Source organism: Myzus persicae, unplaced genomic scaffold (assembly GCF_001856785.1).
Source record: "Myzus persicae strain clone G006 unplaced genomic scaffold, MPER_G0061.0, whole genome shotgun sequence".
In the NCBI taxonomy this organism is placed as follows: Eukaryota; Metazoa; Arthropoda; class Insecta; order Hemiptera; family Aphididae; genus Myzus; species Myzus persicae.
Window position 1 is genome coordinate 324,821 of NW_019101535.1, and position 27,775 is coordinate 352,595.

The following is a 27,775-nucleotide window of genomic DNA, read 5'->3' on the forward strand; positions in this document are numbered from 1 at the left end:
ATAACGTCCAACTAAAAATCATCTATTATATTTTGAAAATTAGTTTTTCAAAAGTACAAACTTTTCATCGTTTCTCGAAACATTGTAATCAGCTATTCTTTAATTTACAGAATGTCTAGAAAGTTTTGAATCATTTTTTATAATTCAAAATATAGTAAGCTCGTAGTGATATAAATAATGTATGAAACAAAATGTAGGTTTAAACGATATATTATTGACCATATTATAGAAATAAAAACAAGGCAAACAATTTTTTCATAATTTTTTGACACTTTAAAATCAAATTTTAGATGGGTTTTTAATTAGATTTAGGAAGATATATTTAAAGTTTAGATTACTGGATTAGTGTGTCATGAGTAAGGATACTCCACAAAATGTTTGTTCTCTACTCCAATAAGATATTAACTATATAACTTTTATAAGTTTATAACTTAAATACTTATAACTAAATTAACTAATCATTAAAAGTTTGTCTTTTGTACATCAAAGTAGGTACTCCGAAAAATATTCTGTTTTGGAATATGAAATTAGAAACTTATAATATTATTGATATTTAAAAATATTTACATTGATAAAATATTGTGCTACACTTGATTTTTTTTTCAAAAACGGTTTTATTCAATGCCATTCAATTTATTATGTACGTAGCTAAAATTATTTCTAAAAAGTTAAACAATTTTGAAAGACACTTAAATGGATCACATATTATTTTTGTGGTTAATATAATTGAAAAAAATAATGTCTTAATAGGTACGTTGTTATATGTGGGTAGTACATTGAGTGAAGAATACCGTAGTAAGTAATACCACACCAACGGTAGCTAGGAAATAAAGCCCTACTTCTGCGGTTATATTGGTCAACGAAAACAGAACTGCTATAATCACAGCCTGTGTTATTATCTTTACGTGGGTTCAATATTGTATCCTTATTATGGACACTAAATCAATTTCAATCGGATTTCGGCACTTAATTATGTTTGGGATTTTAACATAATATGATAAGTGTAATGTAAAATCTAGAAAAGTATCTATTCCCGCCATAATGGTATCGCGTAATCAGAGAAAAATATTAACTCTTTCATAATTTGCTTTTATAATAATAAGTTATGATTTCTTCTATCATATGATTAGTGTTAGAATTATTTTTATTCATCGATAAAATAATTAATAATAATCTTCGTTTTTTTTAATTACAAATAAAGTTAACATTTTCGATGCGATTTGTTCTTTGTGTTATTTCGGTTCCAAATTTGGTTTTGATAAATACCTACGTTATTTAAATTAATTACAATAATTGACACAATAATGTGATAAATATATTATACAATATACTTAGACATAATCCACACACTTGTTATTCAACTATTGAAGTACGAGAGCAATTATAAAATACTTATGTAATAATTATTATGAATTTGGATTTATTTTTAAGTCATTACTGTAAACACTATCTAATAATAAATAATTAAAAGTTACAATTTAATTTTAAAAAAGTTTAAGTTAAAAAAAAATGTAAAGTTGTTTTATTTTAAATCAGCATGGTATTAAATTTTCATTGTACTTTTTTACATCATAAATGTTATTAGAATATTTAATTAAGTTTAAAACAATTTTAAATTTGTTTAAAATATTTTAAGAGCTTGTATTGATGGCTTACAGACCGTAATTCATTGAATAAAATGTATTTATTTATTTAATTTATTACAATTAAATTGAAGAATTAAAAATTTAATATTTTGTAACTGACGATGGCAACACTTAAAAATATCAACAATAATCAATATACCTAAAATATAATAATATTTTTATTTGGAAAGTCATATTTGAAAAACAACAAAGAGCCCTATTACTTGATTGAATCCACACATTGCAATTTGTAAATGTTAAAAAGACTTTTTAGTTTTTACTACATATTTGAAACAATCATAATATAATAATATTTTTACTTAATTTAGTACTTATAACATTAAAAATTACTTAGCAAAATACCAACACGAACTTAAAGCGCTTAAACATTTACGATTTTTCAACTATTATTTTTAAAATGTTCACCAGGTGGAATTCCAATGTTGTCCAATTTGCTACAAGTTGTATACTCGGGGTTTGAAACTATTTTAAACTAAAAAAAAATTGAGAAAAGTAGTTTTGTTATCTTCGAAAAAAAGTGTTGAAGGACATTTTTTTCTCGTAAAAACTCTTTTTGTCACAAATTTGATGGCATAACAGTGAAAGTCTGATGTATAAAAGTTGTTTGGGATTTAAAACTCTTAGAAACATAGTTTTGTGAAACGGTTGTCAAGATTTTTTTTTTCTATAGTAATTCTGATGCTAGGTTTGAATAATTTAGAAAGTTTGAAACGCTAGAAATGCTTAAACATCAATTCTAATTTCAAACAAACGCCGTCAATGCATTTTCTAGCAGGTTTTGAATTTTAAATTGAAACCTGAGCAATTCACGTGCCACAAGATTGAATAGTATAAAAAGAAGAAGAGTTTTTAGGTAAAAATCTACCTGTGACAGTGAAAAATATCAGTAACGGCCATATGGATTAATTTCGGATGGATCCGAAAAAAGAGAAGCCAAATGATATAAAATTATAAAATATTGTGTTACTGCTATAATATATAAATCTATGTAGAAAGGAAGTTAAGGAACTACTGTTTTACTATAATATAATGTAACCAAATGCCTTCATTTTTTGTTGCAAGCTAATAACCCTAGCAGTTGAAACTGTACCACGAATAAAAAAAAAAGAAAAATAAGTCAAAACAGATAAAAAATAAAAGCGGCGAAATAAAGATAATTTATGAACAATATGAAACCAGTACAATGTAACGACGATGTGAATATAATATAAATATTCTGCGACGATTGTGTATCGATCATTGTTATTATTTATATTATATTACTATAATTGAAATGCATCCGGTAATGTTGATAATAATATATTCAAAAACATTGCCAGCGTATTTAGTAAACAGTTTGCTGGTTTGACAAAGCCAGACGTTAAATATTTGGTTTATATATATATATATATATATATATATATGTATTATGTATTGTGTTGAGCTGTATACTCCGACGAACTATGGTGGTGCTGTCCACGGGTACAATACGCTATCAATTTTAAATTATAATGAAGGGAGCATTCAAATTATTCTGATAAAATTATCATCAAATCGAAATTATTAAGTTTGCTTAAATTAAACCGACCCGCTTCCATATAATATACATATTCATTAATTTACATAAGATCCAACTTTGATATCGAACCTGAACGATATTATTATTGCCGTCCCATTGTCTCGGTTGTGTGAACGAGGAGTATATTCAATATTATAATTATAACCTATAATTTATTCACGTAAATTGATCCAATTTCCCCTTGGCTTACAGACAATAAGGGTGATCTCAAATGGTCATCGGCGTGAGTGTCTATATTATATGCAATACCTGATAATTATAAAAATAATAGAAAACAAAATATCTTGAACTACATTTCTTGAATAGCATTACAATACGCGGGTCCTATATGGGGCGATTGTAATTTAAGTATAGTTGGTATATATTATTATTATAATACGTCCACGGTAGTAATATATGCAAATTGATTTTAATTAATCAATTATCTTACAAATGGCTGGAAACAGCGAATAGATTGTTTGGTGGTCGAGACCCTTTCGTGTACAATCACAATGGTATATTATTTACATAGAAATACGAAACGTGCAATGCTTTTGTAAATTCTGAAAATCGATGGCCACATATCAATGTTATGAACAAAATGCTGATTGTAATAAGTCATTTTGTCTAACGCTTGTCTGTAGGAAATGTAAATTAAGATTGAGTGCTGTGAATTGAGCACTTTGAGTAAAATAATTTATGAAACTATATGTATGATATTCTTCGAAAAAGGTTCGAAAATTCTTAAAAATGAATGAACAACAGCGCCCAATTGATATAGGTACGTCAGGAGCGTATTCCAAAAATATCGAAAATAATGGGAAATTGTGAAAGTTGGCTGGGAGAGAGAGAGAGAGAGAGTGAGAGAGAGGAAAGCAAAAAAAAATATTGATAGAGAGACAGACGAAACCGAACGCTAAAAGCAAAATATATCTTATATTATATAATACATACGAAAAATCGTTCTTTATTTTTATTTTTTATTATTTCCAAATAGAATTCTTAAATAGAGGAAAGAGTATTATATAAATTATGAAGTCATGCTTTTTTTAAAAAAAAAACTATTTCTTCGTCCTCCATTATCGCAGCCCATTGAACTGAAGCTCTTAAAATGTTGCATAGTGCATTCATTATACTATTATAATGACGCCGTCGGCCACAGAGTACACTGAAAATTCTCCACTCATACACTATAATATTATATACTGGGTGATTCTTTTAAGAGGTGACATTCATTTTCTCAAAAAGTATTCATATTTTGCAAAATATTTATTTTTATATGCTTTGACGTCATTATAAAATCATTATTTTTATCGTTCAATCTTTTTTAAAGTTTTTTTTTATTTATTTGATGGATAACATACATTTAAGTTAATTAATACTAAGGGGGATGATTTTTTGAAAATGTTGATGAATAATAATAATCTAATATCGAACGAGTAGATAATTAGTTATAAGTATTTGAATTGTGTTGAGTGGAGTGACACAAGGGGATGATTCTCAAAATGTTGGTCTTCTACTCTGCTTATCGAAGTTCTAAGTTTTTTATTCTTTTAATAATAATTCATAATATTGATTATTAAACATAATATTTCTAAAAATATTAATATTTTGCTTAGGAGTATGTAGCTAAAAATGTATATAATGGTAATTCAAAAAGTAAAAACATAAAAATCATAACGGTTGTTTTTAACTAATTTGTTTCATATAACTTAAGATGCTGTAAAAAAAAAAAAATCATAGCTTAAATGCTTTTCGATATAATGTGATTACTATTTAAATAATCACCCTGTATATGCGTTTATATGGTATATAATACTTATATAAACGTTGAACGCAATTTTTGAACATGGACATTTTATTTAAAAGAATATTACTCGAACAATGTTGTCAATGAAATGAAAAAAAATATAAATCATTTTTTCATTAAAAAACCATGTCACATTATATTATATTCGTAAAAATGTAATGTTTGTCGACGTTCATATATTATTATAATATTTGATTTCTTTCGTCTTAACATTTCTTTTCTTTTACTGCGTACAGTCTGTTTACCTTAAAGCTGTTCAAAAAGCATATTTTTTTCCGTAAAATTTTCCACATCTTGTAGAACTGAAACAAATAGAATGAGGCTTTGCGAAAAAGTAGAAAAAACGATGTGAAACAAATACAAGGATCTCAGACACATTTGACGTACTAATAATAATATGTGTATGAGATATTCAACCCTTCGGTGAAATCTTTGAACGAAGGAGGTTGTTTAGTCGGGCAAAGGAAACTCCTTTGACAATGATCAAACGAGAAATCTAAACCGTAATCACGATGTGCACGATATTATTATACTTATTGCGCGCGTGTGCATCATCATGCGTATTTCTAGAATTAATTTAACCGACTCAATGTCGAGGCACACACAGCTGGTACTTACGGTAAATTTGGGTCCTATAATATTATATATTATTATTGTTGTTATTATTATTATGGGAAGAGTTATTCGGGTTTCAATAGAACTCCGATCGTTTGACATAATACAATATATTTGTTCAACTGTCTGACAAACCACGTTCAACAGCATTGCTATTTTATTTCCAATAAATTATTTATACACGTGTTAGGCATATTTTATTTTTAAGTAAATGTATAATGTGCATATTACCCAACGAAAATGGAATATCATCATCATCTCGTGGTGTTCTCATCATACATTTGTTGATAACATTATTGGCGTTTACATTCGGTAAAATTATATAGTGTTTTATACCACAGATATTATAACATTAGTACTGACTACTAAGTGGCCGAACTTAGCCCATGTACAACTTTTATAAAATTATATAATTCTCTTTGAATACATTTTTTTATATTCTCTATATTTTTCTTAATTGTGCTTTATTTTTTGAAAACTCAACAAAAGTATTGAATATTGATACATTATGTATAATAAAGACCAAAATGGTGCTGGGTTTGATTGAATCTGGGATTTCAAACCAATTTTGGTCAGTCTAAGACCACCCAGGTCGTTTGAATTGTCCGAGAAAAGGTTTTCATCATCGAAATCTATTTGTTGATGATTTTTGTCTACATTATAATAATTATAAAACAGTCATTGGTAGTATCAATTAATATTATTTCCGCTCTATATACTAGAGTGTGACGTGGATTTTTTTTGTGGTAAAAGCTCTTTTAAAAGTTTCATCTTTTATTTTCGTTCTAATCGTATAATATTCCGTGCACAAAAACTGATGTTCACAAGTCTTAAAAAACGTATTCAAATGTTTCTGAATCTGGTTTTCTGTCATAGAAAATGCTAGTCTAACGGGGAAATTGAAGTATTTGCATGATACAACCAAGTTGACCTTTGTTAGAGTCCTTTTCCGAATTTCCTCCAGTAATGTAGTATTATAAATAGTAATTATTTATTTATTCTACAATATTTTGAATTATTTATTTTAGTTGTTTATGTATCGTGACTATCATTACCCACTGCAATTATACCACGTAACTAATATTATTTTTCAAAATCTACTTTTTTATATCACTTTATAGAACACATGTTCTGAATATTTGATATGGCTAGGAATAGCCAAATATTATTAATATTTCAGATTCTTATAAATTGTTCAGTATTTCAAGTGTGACTAAAAATCACTTAGAAAAAAAATGTTAACAACGACATTTTTTCTTTAATTGTTTCTTTCTGGCTGTAGTAAAATAGTAAGTACCTATATAATTGATGTTTATTAGTTATGAATCATAAGTGATTATAGTTTTAAATTATATATTATTTTAGACAACATTTATTACTTTGTGTACCTTTTATGATATGATCATAAGAACATGCACAAATTGTACCGAAAATCGCAGACAATAAAAATATAAGGTAATACATCAATTATTGCGCTGATCGATATTCGGTAGAAATAGTATTAGTGTTCTTCAATATTATGCCAATAGTTGTTTAATTTAAAGATATACATAAACTACTAGTGTCGAAGCAAACAAAAAATGTAGGTAAACTATTATGAATTTTAGTATGTTTGGTGACACTAATTATAAATTATACCTATTATGTTAATTGGAGATAAAACAAAGTATTGAAAAATATTTTACATTAGTGTAATTTTTTTAAAATAAACATCTATAGGTCGTTCTGATTTTTACATAATCACTGTGTCTGCTGTGCTTTTTTTTGTTATTACTTGCTTAACTACAATTTTTTATTGTGCGATTGATGTATACCTTTTGAGATTAAAATACATTCATTGGTTCAAACAACAAACACATGTAGTCCCATCGGTCATCTTTTATATGGAAATAAATGTTTTTCACTTTTAGTCACAATCGCTATTCGTCTCATATTCATGGAACATTGAATGATTTTGGTATTGATAAATATTAGATCGATCATTTTGTTGTGATTACGAATTGCCATCCTTAAATACCTGGTAAATCTATTATCTAAACTTTCATTGAATCGTACAAATTGGCAGAATATTTTTTAATGCTAGTTGCAAACCTTATCAACTCACTTTGCTTTTTGTACGAGCATAATATTTTAATAGTCTGATTTTTATCTCTGGTGTTCTTATACTCTAACGACCATTCCAGGATCAAAAGTAATAGTTTTTTACATTTTATATGATCTAAATTTACTGGCGATTGGTCGAAAACTGTAAATCTGCATAGTATGCGTCATATTGTAATTTAGATACTAGAGTAGGTAGGTTTATGTATATGTACTGAACGTGACAAAACCGGGGAGTGGAGGCACCAAATCTCAAACACTTTTTGCACATATTAATTATTATACCCATTGTGATGTATTTATTTAATATTTAGCGTAGACTTAAGCTATCGATTGCCCAATGTGTTACCTGGTGCAGTTGTTTGTTGTTCCGGACACCGCGCACACGTAGAACACTGCCAATAACGCCAACGCCGAAGCCATTTTCTTTTTATCCATTGTTCACCTATACGAAACAAATAAGACGACATTTTCATTTGACATGTTTATAGCGGATGACACTGTGTACAACATATATATACACATAGGAACACAATAAAATGAAATGTACGTTGAATCATGGTCGAGGGGGTTTTATTTCCTATGCGACAATATATAATATTATACTCGAAACGAGCTAAATGCACTTACGCTCTCACACATGCGCATCATACACGACATATATTATTTTGAATATTATACGTTGGCATAAAACGATATATTATATTTTTGATATGTTTTTTTTTTACATTCCTACATGAACATATACTCGCGTAAATGTATTATTCCGTTATATTACACTGTGTCAAAATATCGGTGTGGTAAACGTATAGGAAAATTATTTTGTTTTCCTCTTCGACAACGGTTTAGTGAGTGTTGAAATATACATATAGGTGCTGTACATTTTCAGGTTTCCAATATTTTTATATCGTCAAGACCATGCGGCCGAGAGTACCTACCCATACAAAAATATATTATACATCATACGATTCAATCACACTCGATAAAAGACTCGTTGACTTGTTCAGCACAAAATTAAAAAACAATGTTAAAAAAACGGTGGTAAACATTCGATTACCGTAGTCCTTTTTTTCAGTCTATAATAAAATAAAATTTTACCGCCAATCTATTATCTAAAAATGCATCAATATTTCGTACATCAACACTTGACGAGTACTCGATGAAATCGAATGTCCGCGTGGTGTTGTTTTTTCAGAATTAAAAAAAAAACATCTATATTAATTATTATATTTGTTAGGTACTTATTTATGTCTAATCCTAACAAGCGGTTACGTCACTACTGCAGCAGTACACATGTGAGTAGCTACAGGCTATACAAATATAGCTTATTATTTTACCTGTTGCATTTCAGTGTCTTTTGTTTTACTACAATATTTATACCTATATATTTTGTGAAATTTTTATATGAAATATAGTTTAAAACTCAAAGAAAAACCAATGTTTGTTGCACAAAATAACCGAAGATGACGCTTCTCGACATAATAATGTGGTTCCTGGGAACCAACATTAATTTACGTATCATAATTCTATTTTTTTTAAGCCATCTGATGTTTTTTTAAATGATTATGGTTTTATATTTTACAATTTTTCTTCTCTCATATTGCACAGACATCGGTTTTTCTAGAGCCGTACCTATAATTTATAGGTAGTTAAACTGTGGTTGTTTGACGGTACTAGTATAGGTACATGAGATAGCGCCGCGCACGCCTTAATTGTTTTAATTCGAAGCCGGAGACGGAAAAAGCAATCAAAAAGTGGTATTGATATGTCCAAGGCGTATCTGGCAGCAAAGAACAACCTCATTCGATGTCGGGAAAACACATTTTATTCTATTTTCTTTTTTTTCTTTTCCACCATATAGCGGAAAACAACCGTTATCCTTGGCCAGTCACTGGCAAAAGTCCCGGTCCAAATAAACACATTTCTCATTCCCTACTTGTTTTCGTCGTCCAAACACCGCCCGACCCTCGAAAAGAGTCTGAAACGTAATATATAAATTAAATGCGAAAACCCGAGAAATGGTTTATATTAAAAAAAGATGATAGATAAGTTCATGGGACTTTCATAAGTTATGGCCATATTATTTTTTTAAATTAAATTTTTTTGCTTCAAAATCATAATTTATTTTAAAAATGTACCTTATAATATTTCATTGGAAATGTTAACTTTTTATGAACTGTATTGCAATTGGCTTGGAAATTATCTACAGTATTCCTCGTAGAAGTTTTTCGATTTGTATACAAAGACAAAATTGTTTATAAATACTTATTCCATGACAAGAGTCTATCGACTTTATTTTACTTAACATATAAAAAAATTTTAAACCCTCAAATAAATTTTTTATTTTTTTTTCAAATATTATTCTACAATTGAATATTATTCAGGAATAACATTGTTAATTATTATAAATTCTAAAAATGGTACCTAATAATACAATTTTGTAAACATATTTATGTATAAAAAGGAAAATTATATATTATAGCTCTCGAGTATTGTACTTGAAATTGAATAATTGTATGAGTTACTATTAATAATGTGCATAGAGTTTAAAGGTAAAGGAAGTTTAATAAATCAATATGGAGATGTTTTAACTTTTAAGTAGTTATGAATTATGATCAAGTATTATATATTGTTTGTAAAAAAATAACTAAATATTATATATATATTTTACTTGGGTACAAAGTGTTACAACATTATGTTTTGTACTATTTTAGACCAAAACAATGGCCAAACGAGTAAATTTACAATTTTAATCAATAACAATATATTATAAATATTAGTTATCGTTAAAATAAAAATGTCGTTAGAAAATATTGCATTCTGGTAACTTGGAAATCGGTTACAACAAAACATGCTGTAGTTATGTGATATGTAAAAAAAAATAACAACCTGCAGTATAATTACAGTGAACCATAGGTACCAACAACTACTAAATAACGACATCTGGCGGGGAACGGGACGGTGCAAGTGGTCTCTAATGCGTTATGATATTATATAATAATTACGTGGGGTTTTAGACAATTTACAATACAGTCCTCCTCCCCCTCCCCCTCGTTCACGGCGCAGTTGTTTAGGAAAGAGAAGAAAAAAACAGTGGTACAACTATGCAATGTTGCATGGGCGGTCATAATTTTCATATATCGCATTTTCGTGATTAAAATATTATTACGACTGCGTTTAGAAATGAATTTTCTAAAGTTTCGAGCGATAATGCCACCAAGACGCAATGGAATCATTTCGCCAGAAATTCACCGAAGATCTCGTATAATACACACAGACACTTGGTGCACATGAGTACAAATAAGTTATTTGACACACAAACACACAAGTTCACCGAATTGAATTTGACGTGCATCCGGTATAGTTAACGAACCGAACTGGACCGAGTGCTTTTGGTCTAGAAACCGGAATTTACATACACCGTAAATTAGTCACCAAAACGGGCGGAAAACAACCGCCTGCTACAGCTGTGGTATCACGGAGGTATAGTTATAATAAAAAATAATAATTCCCGGAACGCATTTGGGACAAACATGACTCGAAAGTTCAAAATCTTGGTCTCCAAGACTTAAAAAGTCGAAAAAATCTGATCGCTTTCTAAAATATTTGGTGAGTAGCACGATAAAATATTAACTCAAAAACGAATATATCATTTAAGGTGTGCACATTACACACGGTTTCATATGTAACAAAAGCTCGCGGATAATGGATATTCCTGGAACGATGCTTGTCGCAGCGAATAACTTCTGCAACGCTGGAACACAATAAAACGGGCTTGGCAGCACTGTTAAAATATATTGTTCGAGATGGTTTCCATTTCTAGATTCGTGGTCGTAGGTAGCTGCTAAAAAGTAAAAACCTAACGAATTATAATTCGAAATTTAAACGAAAAACGACGTAAGCACACGTTAACGCACGATGGAATGCTCCCAAAAAGAGTTTTAGTACCGTTTGTAGGGCAAGTTGGGTTCAAACAACGAAATCTACAGCCATTGTGAATGCGGTTTTTCATTTTTAAAAACTGTGCTGGAAATTTAATATTATCAAACTCTTTTTAGATGACGTCACTGTGTACAGAATAGACTGAAATAGACTGTTTTAATATATAATATTATAATACGGGCAACCGGCCCCTTCAAAACCATTTAATTAGTTAAACTTGAAAGCGGTCTGTTACAGTGTATATAAGTACATGCACTTCGATGTTTTTAACGTTTATTTTTATTATTTTTTCATTATTATTATTGTTGTGTACATGACATCGTAACGTAGGTCTTGGTAACAAATCTGAGAAAAAAAAGTAATAATAGTGAAACTATATTATTACAATTTTAATCATAATAATAACAAGATTTAGGAATTTGAAAGTTTTAATAATAAAACTGCAGCGTTATGTAATAGTATACGAACGACGCGATGATAAATTACCGGTGGCGTTTGCGATTACGATGTAAATAAGGCATGAACTTAAAAATGTATAACGGTGAGAGCAAAGTCCCAACGGCGGCGGCGGGGGAGGATATATGCCGTGCGTATTATGCATAGCTGTTCATGATTTTTTAATTTTCAACCCAAAAGGTTGGCTCCAAAGCCAATATTATAACGCAACGCAGTAAAACGTTGGCGTTTCAATCGCTGCAGTCATTCGTTCGTGCACGCGGACACGCATTTGTTATTATTTTTTTTTCCACATCACTAATTAGGGCGCTACGGATAACAAAAGCGGGTCGAAAACGGCGTCGGCGACGGCGGTATAGAGATAACAATTAACGTCGGGCGAGACACAAAAAAAATCGTTATGTACGTCCGGCGACGTGCGCGGTCTTTCGCAATATTATATAACGCGAATTCAGTAGACGTGTATGCGTGTGTAGGGGTGTGTGTGTGTGTGCGAGTTGACGATTACCACGACACGACGGCGAACATCCGATGTACATCATACAAGAGACATAGTCACATTTTGTACTGAGTAAACGTGTTATTATTACAACGTGGTGGAGACACTAAAAACAAAAACAAAAAAAAATGACGGTGATGCGTAAATTATACAGCGTGATTCGTTGAGCAATCTCACCAAATTTCGTCTTTTATTGTGCAGTTCAACATGATTTTTGGAATTTTCAAAAATACACATGCTCCTCCCTCCCCTAATTTATTGTAAATTGATCATTTTTCTGAAAATTGTGACGAATCGTAATGAGATTCGAACTAGTGGTTTTCGAGTTATTTAATTCTGTGTACTCAGGATAATTTAAAGGTCTTACTAATGGGTTTGGAAAATAAGAAGGTTATTGTGATTTGAACAACTGAATAATTTATATGAATCCATCAACATTTTTAATATTTTAGGATGGCCCAAGTATAATAAATAGTGTATGTTAAATAATAAATACTATATCCTATAATCATTATATATTTATATTCCTGCTCAGCCATTTTTAAGGACTATAATGTTATTATCCTTAGTATAAAAATTTTAATAACCGAGAAACAACTCGTTTAAAGTTTAAATTAAGTACATAAATTTAAAAATAAAAATATGAATTAAAAATAATTTTCAGTTAAAAAATGAGGGAGGGGTCTCATTAAAAAAACAGAAGTTTGTATCGCAGTTCACTCCTTGAGTAATACAAAAGTCTTTAGAATGTTAAAATTCATAAAATCATAATTTCAACAAACTAACTGTGAAAAGATAAAATGGGGGTGAGGCACGCTCGGCGAATCGTCCTGTATATATTATTACAACGACCGGCGTACTGCCCCGTTACCATTACCTTTGGCTATAAAATAATATATCACAGTATGTACATCACATAATATGGCAGCAGAAGAGTCAGTCCGTCAGAAACGGGTACGGTGTCCGGAAGGGGAAAGGATATGGGAAGTGAGTGTGAGCGGGTGTGTGACCTATAGGCTAGAAGAAAACATAGTACACGGTCAAAGGGTGTGCGCGTAGACCGGATGAAAAATCTTCGACCACCGTCGTCGTAATATATTATTATTGCAGCGCACCCTCTCTGCCACAACCCCCCCGCGGAAAAAGCGAGGTAATAGGTTTACACGACGGGCGCCACTGTATAAACCGGGTCGTGTCCACCACCACCGCCTCCGTTGTACCCACCACCCAGTGCTTTAATTGCGAACGATTTCTTATCAGAGACCGCCGATATACAACTAGTGTGCGAGGGTTGTTACTGATGACGACGACGACTAGATACTTCGCTGAACGAACTACTTTTGCGCCACTCGTACAATTATACACTATATTATATAACGAATTACAATTACTGCGAGCTACATGGAATTCGAGGAATTTGCTAATGCGACAATCGTCGTCGTTATCGCATTACACGGTCGTGTGCGACCGCCTGGCGACGACACGGTCGACGAAAAGAGACCGAGAGCACTTTATAATAATATATTGTATTTTAGATGGGGTTATTACAGTGCTATATATTGTTTCAGTCTATAGACGAAATCGTGCGTTTCCTAATAAGCGGATCCATATTTTATGATTTGACGTTTAGTTAAATTTAGTAAATAATTACCATACATTATCGTATACATGATTTTCTAAATTTTTATTAACATTTTAATATTATACTCACTTCAATATTTAACAGGAAATCAACAGTTTTAATAGAATGTCTATCAAACTCTTGTAAGTTCATAAAATAATATAAGCATAAAAATTCTACAAGTCGGCCAAAAAAATATTTGAAATGTATAAAAATGTACTAAAAGGTGTAGATAGCTCTAGCATATTTTATGAATCTCCGCATACTATGTTATCTTATAATATAATTAGTTCAGAAAAATGTAAAAAAATGTATGACATTTAGTCAAAATTAAAACAGGTTTTTTGACGTTCGTGACTTACACATTGCGTTATCTTTGGCGCCGATTTAAAATATTATGCAATCTCGAGATCTACTTACATCCTTGTTCATAATTTTTTATCCTCAAATTGTTGGATACAGGGTACTATCATAATACATAGATAGATCAAAGGTAAAATAAAAAATTACTGTCACAGAAATGGCATGGTTGGTGACACCACGGAAAAATATTTACAATGAAACTATCTAAAGATTTTATTTTTCTGCCAGAGAACATAAAAAGTTCAGACACACGACGTACAACTTAAAAATAATTATTCTGCACACGGCCGTCTTCATAAATAATAATATGATACGTCCTCAATAGGAACGCTGGAGATTTACATTATTATATTATATATTGTACAAAACACTCTCCGATTTCAACGGCATCAAAGGAAAATCTAGGGTTAAAGCGAGCTTTCCATCATGGCTTAGGAATATTATAATAATAATAACAACGACGAGCATTTTGTTGAGGGACGTGCTTGCTGCGTTCATCGACGTGATCGTTGCAAGACCGACCTTTCTACGTCTTGATTTTTTTTTGTGTTTAGTCCGTTGGTATATATTTTCAAAAGTTTAAAAATGCATTTTGTGTAGAGAACAACGCAGTACTTAAAAAATACTCCCAATAAGTTATGATATTAGTAGAATTAGTTAACAATTAACATTTTATTTGTATACACTGAATGAAAAACAATGTTAAAGTCATAACTAGTATAAAATAAATGTATTTATAAGGTCTTATCAATAGGTTGAGAGAAGGTTTTCTTTTTGCACGCGCCATGGTAGAACAGCCACTTCCCAATATTTTTGCAATTTTGCAGTTCATGTGATTTTTATTCATCTTTAGTGGACTAGAAAGCATTGTTTGGGCCGTCTCAAGCGAACGATATTTATGTAAAAATACGTAATACGCAATTCATATATTTATTTGGTTTTAATAAACACAGAGAACAATATTCCCACCTACTTTTGCACTGATGTAAAAAATAACAAATGGTCAGGCGATCTCCGGGTATGATATTCTGGTGAATCGTTAGATTGGGTATTGAAACTTTAACATTATCGGTGCTTCCGAATTGCACGGTATATCTGAAAAGGTTTCATACAAATGACATGCCATAAAACTGCCAATCGTGCAAAACTGTGACAAAATGGATTATTTAATATAAATAGTTGTTGATATTTAAACAGTGAACAAAATATACAAACTGTAAATAAAATTCATTAAGTATATTACACAATCTGCGATAATTATTCATAATTATAAATGCAGATAAAGGCTAATTCAATAACGTAATAAAATAAAGACCAACAATTAACAGTTTATAAATGAACATGCAATGATGAAACTATGATGTTGAACACATTTCAATGTATGAATATATTTTTAAATCAATATGTTTTCAAAATAAACAAAAAACAAATTAAATTTTCCAACATTAAACTATAATATTATTACTTTTAATAATTTGTATTTGTTAACGTTTATATTTTTACTTAGATACAAGTTTTTTTTTTTTTAGTTAAATGAATACTTTTAAATATTATCCATTATATTTATATTTTAAGTTTAATTGTATAGTGAAGACACTGTATTAGTCACGGGTAAATCTCTCTGATACAATGTAATATTTCTTAAAAAAAATTTTCTAGTCAACATGCTTCACTTATTTAATTAAAAAATGAATAATTTTTTTATAACTTAACTTGTTCATTTTTAAATTCACTGTCGCTGATTGTATAATATTAATGTTATGACAAAAAATATCGTATTTTGATTAATATCACACACATTACACCAAATAAATATACTCATTTATCTATTTTGAATGGTACTTGTAAGGTTTATTTTTTTCTAGTAAAATTAAAGTTTTAATGACTATTTAGAATATTTAGAAATCACAGTCACACTATACCATCATGGGCTATATAATACGAGTACCTGAAGTTATATATTATACATGGTGATTCACCAAGCATACTCACCTCTTTTTTTTAGTGAATAATGCAGTTGTTCAAAATCTGTTTTTTTTAATTTTTAAATATACTTAATAGTTAAAATCATATTTTTAAATTATTGAGATTTTTTGTACTACTTAAGGAGTATCCTGTGGACATACAAACTCCTGTTTTTCAAATGAGAACACCCCTATTCAACTTTAAGTCATAGAGTAGATATTTTTCTGAAATTTTTGAAGTATCAAAATCAAAATTCGTACTCGTAGTTGTTGATTTATTTAAATTTGTATTCTAAGAATAAAAGGTCGATAGTAATGAGTTTATAAGATATGGGGTCTTTGGTGATTTAAAAATTGTAGTAATTTATACTAATGTATCAATATAAATAATTTGTGAAAATGGCACAAAAGTAATAAATACTAAATCCAATTTTATGTCTATTTTTTATTTATGTAAAATCAGTTTTAAGAACTATTATCCTTAACACCAACATTTTAATAAAGAAGAAACTACTCATTCTAATTTTGAATGTGGTACATCAAATTTTCAAAAAGAAATATTTTACTAATTAGGTAACAGTAAAAGAGGTCGGTTCTCATTTTAAAAACAGAAATTGGTATCTTCACTGGACACTCCTTCAGTAGTATAAAAAAATCAAGAATTTGAAAATATGGTTTCAGAATTTGAATAAATTCATTATTAAAGGAAAAATGGGGGTGACCATGCTCAGTGAACCACTCTGTATACATTGCATTTTTATTCAACATAACTGCATTTATTTTATATGCATAGTACAATATTGAATTTAGTTACTATAGTAAGGCATCTTTAAAAGATTTTAGTTATAAGTTAAAAAAGTGTCTTTAAAACCTAAATTATTAGATTATTTTTTTGTTTATAATATATTATATCTAGTTTAAGGAGATTATAATACGGAATTATTAAAATTATGATGGGTTTTTAGTTAAAATAATTTTTTATAGATGTATTGTAAAATGTCTTGGCATGCAATTCAGATTTCATGATGTACAGCCCATATTTTCTATAATATAACGACATCCAACTTACTGATCAACCTGTAAACATATTTTATTTATCATAAATGTACGAGTGTCGATGAAGATGTTTTGTTTTGCTCGGACTAGAACAAATAATATCGGACAATATTATTGTACCTATGCAACTATATCATTATAGTCGATAAATTGCAGTTGTGTGATATTATTCTAATCGAGTACACCAAGTCACCTACGTGTGACACGAGATATTGGCAAGCTATGAGCGTTTGGTTATTTTATCATAGACGCGATTGTGTAATAATAATTATTATTGTTGTACAGCACATAGCAATAATCACATAATACGGTACACGTGCGGCGTGACGCAGCACAACGCGTACGATAATTAAAAGGCATCAAACAGAAAAAGGGCACACCCTTGACGTTTTCAAAATATGCCATGTATTGCAATGACTTAATATCGAGTGTATGCGTTCGTTCGGCCACTGTATATATATTCTGACGGTCTTTAATTAAACCGACTTGCTGTAAAGACGGACTGTTGTACGTCAAAAAGGGGTTGCTTGAATTCAGAAAACAGGTCATTCGGTTGATTAAACGGACGAACTCTTGCGAATAATTAAAACAAAGCCGTTTGCAGTCATGAAAACGGAGAAAAGATTTCTGCGTAGGGCGCGATCGATCAGATTATTTATATTCTTACTGAACGGACGTTTTACGGGAAGTTAAAATATTATTTTAACGTTTGAACGACATTAAATTCATTTGATTTTCGTTAATTAATCTATGTAGCATAATGTTATGTTAATTATTAATAGCAGTGTTCAATATAATAGTTAATCATATTTCGATATTCAAAACATTATGTCGGAGTCACAATAAGTAAGTTACCGTTGAATCTGACGATATTTCGTGTGTTATATAATATTATGTATGGTAGATGTATAAGTATACCTAAATTCTAAATGAATTATCATATTACTATGTTTAACTGTTTAAAAATGTATTTTTTATATAATTATATGAATAATAAATTGTAATCGGTTACATAGTACTCACTGTAGAGACGTTCTAGTTAGTAGTACTGATAAGTTATTACCTAGTAATAGAGAACAAAATATTTTATCATTGTATTTATTCGAATAATAAAATAAATTCACATACTATAATAGTATGTTTCGTATGTATACATAGTAGAATTTGAATGACAAAATTCAGTTTGATGGACCACTATTTAGTAAACTTTAAAGGAACCTGCAGAATACTCATTGCAGGAAGTTTTTAGTGAGTGGGAAAAAAATAAATATAAAACATTTATTGTTCAGACATAATATTACTTGTTTTTATGGTTAAAATAAAATGATTAAAAATCAATGTTTAAAAAAAATTAAAATATTATTTCAGAGTGAACGAGTGCTGGCACACTTCATTCTCGAATTTATAGTTTATGGCTTAGTAATAAAAAAATAACCTACAAAAAGTGTATACAATATTTTTACAGTAATTTATTATTTTAATTTATTATTAATAATAAAAGTAGTAAGTCTCTTTCCGTGAAAAATTAATATACTGTTATATTATAGTGCTTAACAATATGAAAAATGAACAATCAGATTGAAAATGTAGTATGCCTTGAGATAAAAATAAATATATAACACGTAATAAAATAATAAAAATAAATGTACTATGCATGTTCATGATATATACAAAAAAAAATCACTCAAATAGAATTTATACGTGTTATCTGATTCTGATTTAACGCCCACAGATTTTTTTCATAGCTATAATTTATATAAATGCACAATATACATGTTAACGTTTTGAATACACTGCGACGACTATCTGATCTGTGATTAATCCAAGTCTGAGAAAAGGTAGGTACTTAGAGAATAATCTATGCGAGCGATGAAGTTATCTATATTATTTTACTTTTTGATTTAATACTATGGAATTCATTTTTACTTATCATTGGTTTAAACGAGCGTCGTAAAGAGTTCAGTCACATGAGAAAAACAACTTCAATAAAGGATCGCTTTATTGATGTGTTATGCAATGATAATCCAATTATCAAATAAATTAGTTACGGGCTCGACTGACGATCCAATCTTGATCACCTATAAGAAAACCTGGTTTCAGAGAGAATAAATGGGAAATTTTTTTAAATAATAAATTGTTCAAAATGACAATGTTATGACTATTTTTATTTCATTTTTACACGTCAAATACTAGTCTCTCGATTTATGATTGAGTGATAATCATATTTTATTTTATATCATATAGTATTAACTCATTTAATATTGCGAGTAGTTATATACAGGTAATAAAGTATAGAGGCAAACCGTAAAAATGTAATTTCCCATAACGATAAAAACTTGCAATGAAAGCACACGTACACGTCATAGTATTTTATTTTTGAAATTGTATGACACAATACATTTGGTCGTAAAACATCGGATAACTTATTTGTTTTATTATGCATATACGACTTTAAATTCAAAAATCTACAGTATGGAAACGGCGACTGTTTCTAGAGGTCGGTGAATTGCACCCCCTCGTGGCTACTGCCGAACAGTCCTGTATAAAAGTCGGATTGTATTTTTTTTAAGCGTATAAATGTCAAAATGTTATATATTTTAGAATTTCAATGTCTGTGAAAAAAAAAAGTTTCGGGAAGCAATCACCTGAATTCGATTCCAATATCCGAGGAGCTCAAGTGTCTTCTCAATAGTATTGTAGGTATTTAACGATATTCGAACACTGCTTGTATCTAACGAGAATACAACGGTCAGTCATTATAATATTATGTCACGTGTGTGATTTTATTTTGCAATACACATACGTAGGTGTATATATAGTATTTCAGACATATCCGATTTATGAGATATATAACCGCTCTATCATATGAATATTTACACCCAATTTCGACAACAAAATCTTGTGTCGAACAACGGCGAACGTCAAGAGTTTTTCTTTATGGACACTTTTACGATGAACGATTGAGAGTTTTTCGTAATGGGAAAAAGACAGTTCACCGTCTGATTTATACCACATATTATGGTCCACGATATTTATCTCTTGGTCGATAGAAGTACAACCTTTTATTTTTGCCAGCAATATGAATATAGTTTATGGCTGAAAACCGTCATGTCATTATTTCTCTTGTATCATAATTACTTGACATTTAGTACATTTAATTTGCTACGCATAACAATATATTATTGTGGTATAAAAATTAATTTACCAAAAATATTTTACATATTATGTTTTAGCTAGGTATACGCGAACACAATGTCACCATGATTTATCGTAATAATTTATTTATGCTAATAAGGCGATAATAACTTTTGAACAAGAAAACTATCTCGAGCAAAGTTTCATTTTAAAGTCGTGTTATATACATGTGTAACACTAAATTCTGAACGATATATATATTATATAGTTAAGTAACGAATCATTGAAGAATTATGAACATTGTTATTTTAAGGTGTTATGCGGGACGTAGGTTCCACATAAATGCATATTTTATTTTACATACGTAAATACTTTTTGAAAAAAATACTTGACAAAATGCTTTATATATTCTCGAGAAACGCCGGGATTTTTACTGGGGGGTAAACCACTAGCAGGTACCTAGCAGGTAGTTCATACATCAGGTTTCGGGTTTCAAAAGATTATCAGAGATTTCCAAATATTTTCAGATGATTCCAGCGACTTATAAATATTTCCAAAAATGACTCAAAATATTTTAAAACCAAATTTATTATGTGAGTATACCTCAGCATATAATTGTTCACGATTTTAGGAAATGTTGTAAATTTATAACATATATTTTCTGTAATATTTATATGACTTATACATTTTGGGAGATTTCCAAAGATTAGTTAAAATAGATTATTATAACCGATTCCCAAGTATTACCTGAAATTTTACATAACCTAAAGATTTATACATTGCTCCGTGGTGGCCATAACCTCAATGGTTTAACACTCGGTGTTTTTTTAATGTTGGTTTTTTTTTAAGTAACTGTTTCACAATATTGAGAGCACAAGGTTTTAAGTATTTGAATACATTTAAAAAAAAATCTATATCTACCTAGGTTACACTGGTAAATAAATAACTTCACTCCAAATAATTCTTAAATCAACTACAATATGCCGCGTACCAATTATTTTGTATCATATATTTATATTATGTCCTAAGTAATGACATTACGTAGTTATTATGAAACTTCGAGCGAAAATTAAATAAACTCCGACATTTTTGCGATCAAATACTACAGCGTAATATAGTTTTAGGCGGAAAAGTAGTTTTCCAATATAATACTCGCGCTGACGTTACGCCGTTTTAAAAAGGCACTCATGATAATAATATTATGTAGTGGCGGGCAAACAACTGTCTGTCCATCAACATTCAACAACCATAGTCTACAAACACATTAATTGATCTATCAAATCGGATAAAAACCATTTCGCTAGACTTGATTTTACTATTCCGTCTGGTCGTGACGTAGTCCACTGCAGAAGCTGCTTCGGCTCAAACGAATTCCACTCCACCCCCACCCGACACTGTGTGCGTAAATATTTTCATTGATGTCGATGCATTTTTTCTTGCTCTTCACCTCCCCTCACCACATTCATCTTCTGACATATTTCCATTTATCGTACCGAATAATTAATCACTTTATTTGTACCTATATCTTCATCAACACTCGGCATGTTTCATTGGAATACCCATCAACGCGTCTATGTTGTATATATATTATATAATGTATATACCACAGCTATAAATGACCTACGCTCGCTCGTTGGTTTAATTTGTTTTTCAACCGAATGGAAAAATAATAATATTTATATTTGCGCATACGTACCTATATATATATATATATTATGTATCTACACGTATATTCCATCCGTGCACAGAAATAATAAAAAATTGCACACAATACCGGCAGGAGTGTTTGCAGCCACGTGGATTATCGAGTGGAAAAATAACCCCTTCATCATGGATTTTAAAAAAACTATCAATTTAACAAGGGCGTATAATTCAGGGCATGTAAACTGTCAATATTTCAGTATGAAGACCTGCGACATATTATTAAAATACCCGTTGGTCAAAGCGTGCAGAATTTTCTTTATAAAACCATCATTTGTTTATTAAATGTGTTTGTTCCATATTTTTTGTACTTTTTTTATGCAGAATTTGTGGAGAGTGGGAGCGCTGCTTTTTTAACCGAAACAATGGCATCAATGGAAAACACTGTTGAAGTGTTAAAGGCACTCTAACTAATTTTGATTATTTCTCTGGAGAGTTAAAATTAATCATAAAAAACTATCAATGCTCCAGAAGCTTCGGAGTTTCAAACACAAACACAAACACAACACCAAAAACTGAAAAGACGGATGAAAGCTACGGGGCTTATTAAACAAAAACCGAATAATAATATACAACTTTTTTTTTATTACAACATAGATATTTTACGCATTTAACATAATATATCTTTACGTTGCGTAAAATAGCCTTCCATCACGCGTGTCACGTACTTTGTTTTATTTTTTTTTTTTTTATTCAACCGATTAACGGCAATTTACTGTTCAGAAATTTGTTGCAAATACTGCAGTGCATAGCCAATATACGTAGTAAGCTACTTATTTATGGACGACACCCGATAAAACTTTTTGACTGTTCATTTGGTGTAATATATTATATTATGTTTTTTTTATAGCATAAATATAATTTAAAAAACTCTAGTATCTTGATGGAATGATTTTCAATACAATAATATATTTAATCATTTTATGTGATAATAATACACACAGTCACAGACATATGCACACAAGCATATATATATATGGATAATTTTACCTAAATGTGAAGTGTATTCGCAATGTCGATTTTTTTCTTCTTATGATATTACGCTATACAGACTGAAATTTTATTTGAGGCAGGGAGTGTTGATTGAATAAAAAATGATAGCCCAATACATTACACTACCTATTTTATGGACCATGAGATAAATAATATAATATCATAACACTACATGCATTGTGTTTATCTAATGTGACAAAAAGTTTTATTGAAAAATATTTTCGATTATTTTGAACGTATAAAGGAAAAGTATTCCAGTATAAAAATAATAATAATAGATTTTTCGCTTATTGTTGAAAAAAATTGAACAAAGTGAATACACAATGTTGGTAGAGCTATAGGTACATAGTACATACCTTGGTATACAAAACCCAAGTTTACCCCGATACGGGGTTAAAAAAAAGGTAAAATTATACGTATATAAATATGTAACGAAAGGATCTTACAGGCACGTGGCATCAAAAGGGGGCATGGTATGCATTATTAACGATTTTTTGAAATTTTTCTGATTAAAAAACACTGAAATATATGTATTATCTAATATTTAGAGACATTCAAAATATTAGTACAGGTATACATCATGCTGAAACTGAAATGCTACACATTTTTTTGGTTCTCGAATAAATCTCATAACTTTCGATAACTACTTAAAGTTAAACAAACAGATATTTTATAACGAGACAGTTTTTTTGAATACGTTATTTAGATAAAATGTAAAATGTGCCTTGCGTAGTTGCGTTTGTTATATTTTTCAAAACGGTTTTTGTTTTTGTTTTCATTCCGAACAAATATTCAATGTATTGAATAATGAATTATAGAGCAATGATTATTTATGTCTACTAGCTTAAAATTAAACTTTTTTAAAATACTACGCAACAAATATTTCACATTTGTTTAACCATTTAAATTAAAAATGTCATCATAAGATAAAAAAATGCATATTATCATGTGATTAAAAAAGTTTTGTAATAAATAAACATACACTGATACGTGCGCACACACTCGCTCTAGAACACACATATAAACACAGGCATTTAAACTAAACGGTAAAATGATGTCTTTGGACCAAAATTTGTATGGCATTAAAAATGTAGGGTAACTACTAAACAAAAAATATCAAAGAGGAGGCAGCTATAAAAATAATAGTATTTCGTATTTCGGTTTCAAATAATAATTTATCCAACCCGTTCCACTCGAGTCAAATGAGTTTCAAGTTGGTTTAGCGTTTTCGAGTCAAGTTTCAGGGAGAACGAGACAAAAATATCAAACTAGGTAACCGAATGTTTTCAAACCAAAGTAACTAATTTATATTTCCAAAGCGCTGTCGTAAGATCGACCGCTCCTGCGTATAAACACTCACACACACGCGCGCACTAACATAAGTATCACTGCAAACGATATTTTCTCCTCTTCAGCGACTCTCCGACAAAATTCTCTGCGCTCGTGATTGATGAGCTATTAAACTTCAGCAAGTTTTTGGGCAAGTTCAAGAATCAATAACAAGGGATGGCTATATTATGGGGGAGACGATCCCTTCTGGCGACACACTTAACACAATCGTCTCGCAGCTAAAAAGAAGAAATCCGCACCGGATAAACTTATAATAAAGTTATATGGCATTGCCTCTAAACTTGAAGCCCCGACGTGATCCTGACGTTTAAATATCATTAGCACTCGAACCATCCGACCTTGCCACCATATTTCCCAATCCCTTTGACTTTAGCATTCTCACTCTCAGAAGCCCTCCTCTCTCTCTCGCTCTCGCCGTCTCTCTATCTCTTTCTCTTTCCCAGCTATGTGCCTGTATCTATTTGTATATGAAATCAAAACGAGAAGACGTGACTGAGAGAAAAACCTGCTGTTGCCTAAGAGAGAAATCAAAATATACGAACTAACATTATTATTCGATGCTTGATTCGATTTCGTGAAAAAGTTATTTTACACAACCTCGATAAATATATTTCAGACTTGAAATTATTGTGCGACGCAATCGTATTCGTTTTAAATCAATTTATTCGTAGCTTTAGTATACACATATAAGAATTCCGTTGTATATATATACATACGTACACAAAATCTTTAGAGGAAAATAAAAATCATTATTTTCAATAAAATATTTGAACTATAGTTATAAACAAAAACAAATCGATAACCTATCTAATAATATTATTAGATAAAATATAATTTAATTACCTACATTAATAAACATTTTTTTTATCCATGCTTTGGTTTGTATACATGAACTCATATTATGTCATGCACTACGTTAATATACAATTTTTTCATAATTTTACCCAAGTAGTCTTCTTTTCACTATTATCTTTGGCTTATTTAAATATTTCTATATGCTCTGACAGACTCGTCTTATGTTGTAGTGCGAACATTTTTAATAAGCCTCTATATTATTAAATAACCTCAACAAGTAAGAAAAACCCTGTGTACATATCATACATAGATACTTAGGTAATAATAATATTCATAAAATTATACATGCCGATACTAACACGAGACACACACTTACCCCATCACAGACCATTACTGATTATAAATATAAAATATTGCGAGCACAACAATTAGTTATTCCTTAACTTCAATGTCAATAAGTTTCATGATAGATGTATTCGTCTCCTAAACCTTCTCAGTGCCATTCTCGCTTAAACTGATGAGATTGTTAGGTTGAGTGATTCGATACAACTATACACGTGAATTAGAATAATTTCTTATTATTTTTTGTTTTCTTGTAATAGTATGAGATTAGTGTTGAGATTTGTAGAATCTTAAAGTGTGTGTGTAAAGTAAGATACTAATGCATCGATGCAGCATTAGTGATAAGAAGAATGGTGAAGGTATATTAATTAGAAATGCCAAGATACTGGTTTAGAATTTTGAATATTTAGCTAAATTGCAGCCCAGAGGGGTTAACAAAATGTTAAAATAAACTAAAAAATGATGATATTGTCGAACTCAAAATATAAAAACCAAATAAAAATAAGTTTAAGATTTAAAAACCACTTGAAAATCTGTATTTAACGTTTCCGTTTACAGTGTTTAAACACGTCTCATTTCATAGCTGAAGATAGGTAAAATAGTTTTGGAATTCAAATGTCAGAAAACTTTTCAGTTGCATATGTCTAACTAATATCCAATAAAACCTATCGAAATATAGTAATATTCTGTAGCTATACTGCCTATACTTTGACATAACACAGTATATTAGATATATTTTTGTACATGCAAATAGTTTTCTTTTAAACAATTATAATATAATTCTAAGGTGAACTATTTTTTTAAAAATACAATTTTTATAAATATTTGGTTTTTATAGTTTCATTTGAAATTAACCAATATTAAGCATAAAATTAAAAATTATGTGCTGAATTCCTAATGGAATAATTTTTTTTTAAATTAGTTTATATTTTACATTCTAATTTAGTGTAGCTACCTATACGTGTTAAATGTTAATATGTCTGACGTTAAAAAGGGAAACTGCGTTAATTAAGATTCAGAGTTGCTAAAATTTACATTAATGTACCCTTTCTCTGTTAGTATATTACTTTTGTGGTAATTTGACTGTTCAAATCAACTTCTTCTGTTTTGTTATTATCATTATTTTCGTTTTACATTTTCAAAAACTTTATTTGCTTTCAGAAAGTTCAGTTAATGCTAAAGAGAGAAAAGTCACAGTTCAAAATTTAAATTAAGTTGTGATGAAAAAAATACTGCTTTCGCCAATATAAAAACATAAGCACGTCATGTTTTTGAACCAAAACCATGAGTTTTCATCGAATACGGAGATCCGGAGTAATACGGACTGGGCTGGCGAGGGGACATTTTGGGTAGACACTATAGGTTTAAATTAAATTAATAAATATTTATTTGCACAGTAAGCAAATAAAGTTTCAGCTAAAAATTTAATCTAATCAAATTACAAATACAAATATCCACCTTAATCTACAATCAACAATATTGTTCTCATCATTGGTGACATAGGTAAAATTAATGATTTTATATTATAGCATACCTAATCATTTATAGTGTTGTGCTGTTGAAAGTTGTTGTAACTATGCTCACGTCAAAATGTAACGATTATTATAAGTTACACACCCATCAATCATAAATATTTAATAATATATTTTCCGATTTGAGGTAGTGCATCTATGACGCTTTCCTGTTTTGCTTAGACTGTTCTGTAGGTACCCAAAAAAATATGTTGTAATTTAATTTTTGTCCACGACGATTATTTTGATCTGTGAACGATCTCGCATAATATTGTTCTATGAGAATGATCTGTCAACGCTATGAAAGGTAAAGTGAGTATACAATATATTATTATTTAT

At 29.8% G+C, this 27,775-nt stretch overlaps 1 protein-coding gene across 2 annotated transcripts in view; it reads right to left on the minus strand.

Moving 5' to 3' along the window:
- The window catches only part of LOC111029442 (C3 and PZP-like alpha-2-macroglobulin domain-containing protein 8), a 143,239-nt gene that overhangs the window by 79,911 nt on the left and 35,553 nt on the right, over positions 1–27,775 (minus strand). For both annotated transcript variants that reach the window (XM_022308443.1, XM_022308442.1), the window contains exon 2: positions 8,058–8,153. In XM_022308443.1, coding sequence (XP_022164135.1) covers positions 8,058–8,146 — 89 coding nt within the window. In that variant the 5' untranslated portion in view covers positions 8,147–8,153. The remainder of the gene's footprint in view (positions 1–8,057; positions 8,154–27,775) is intronic.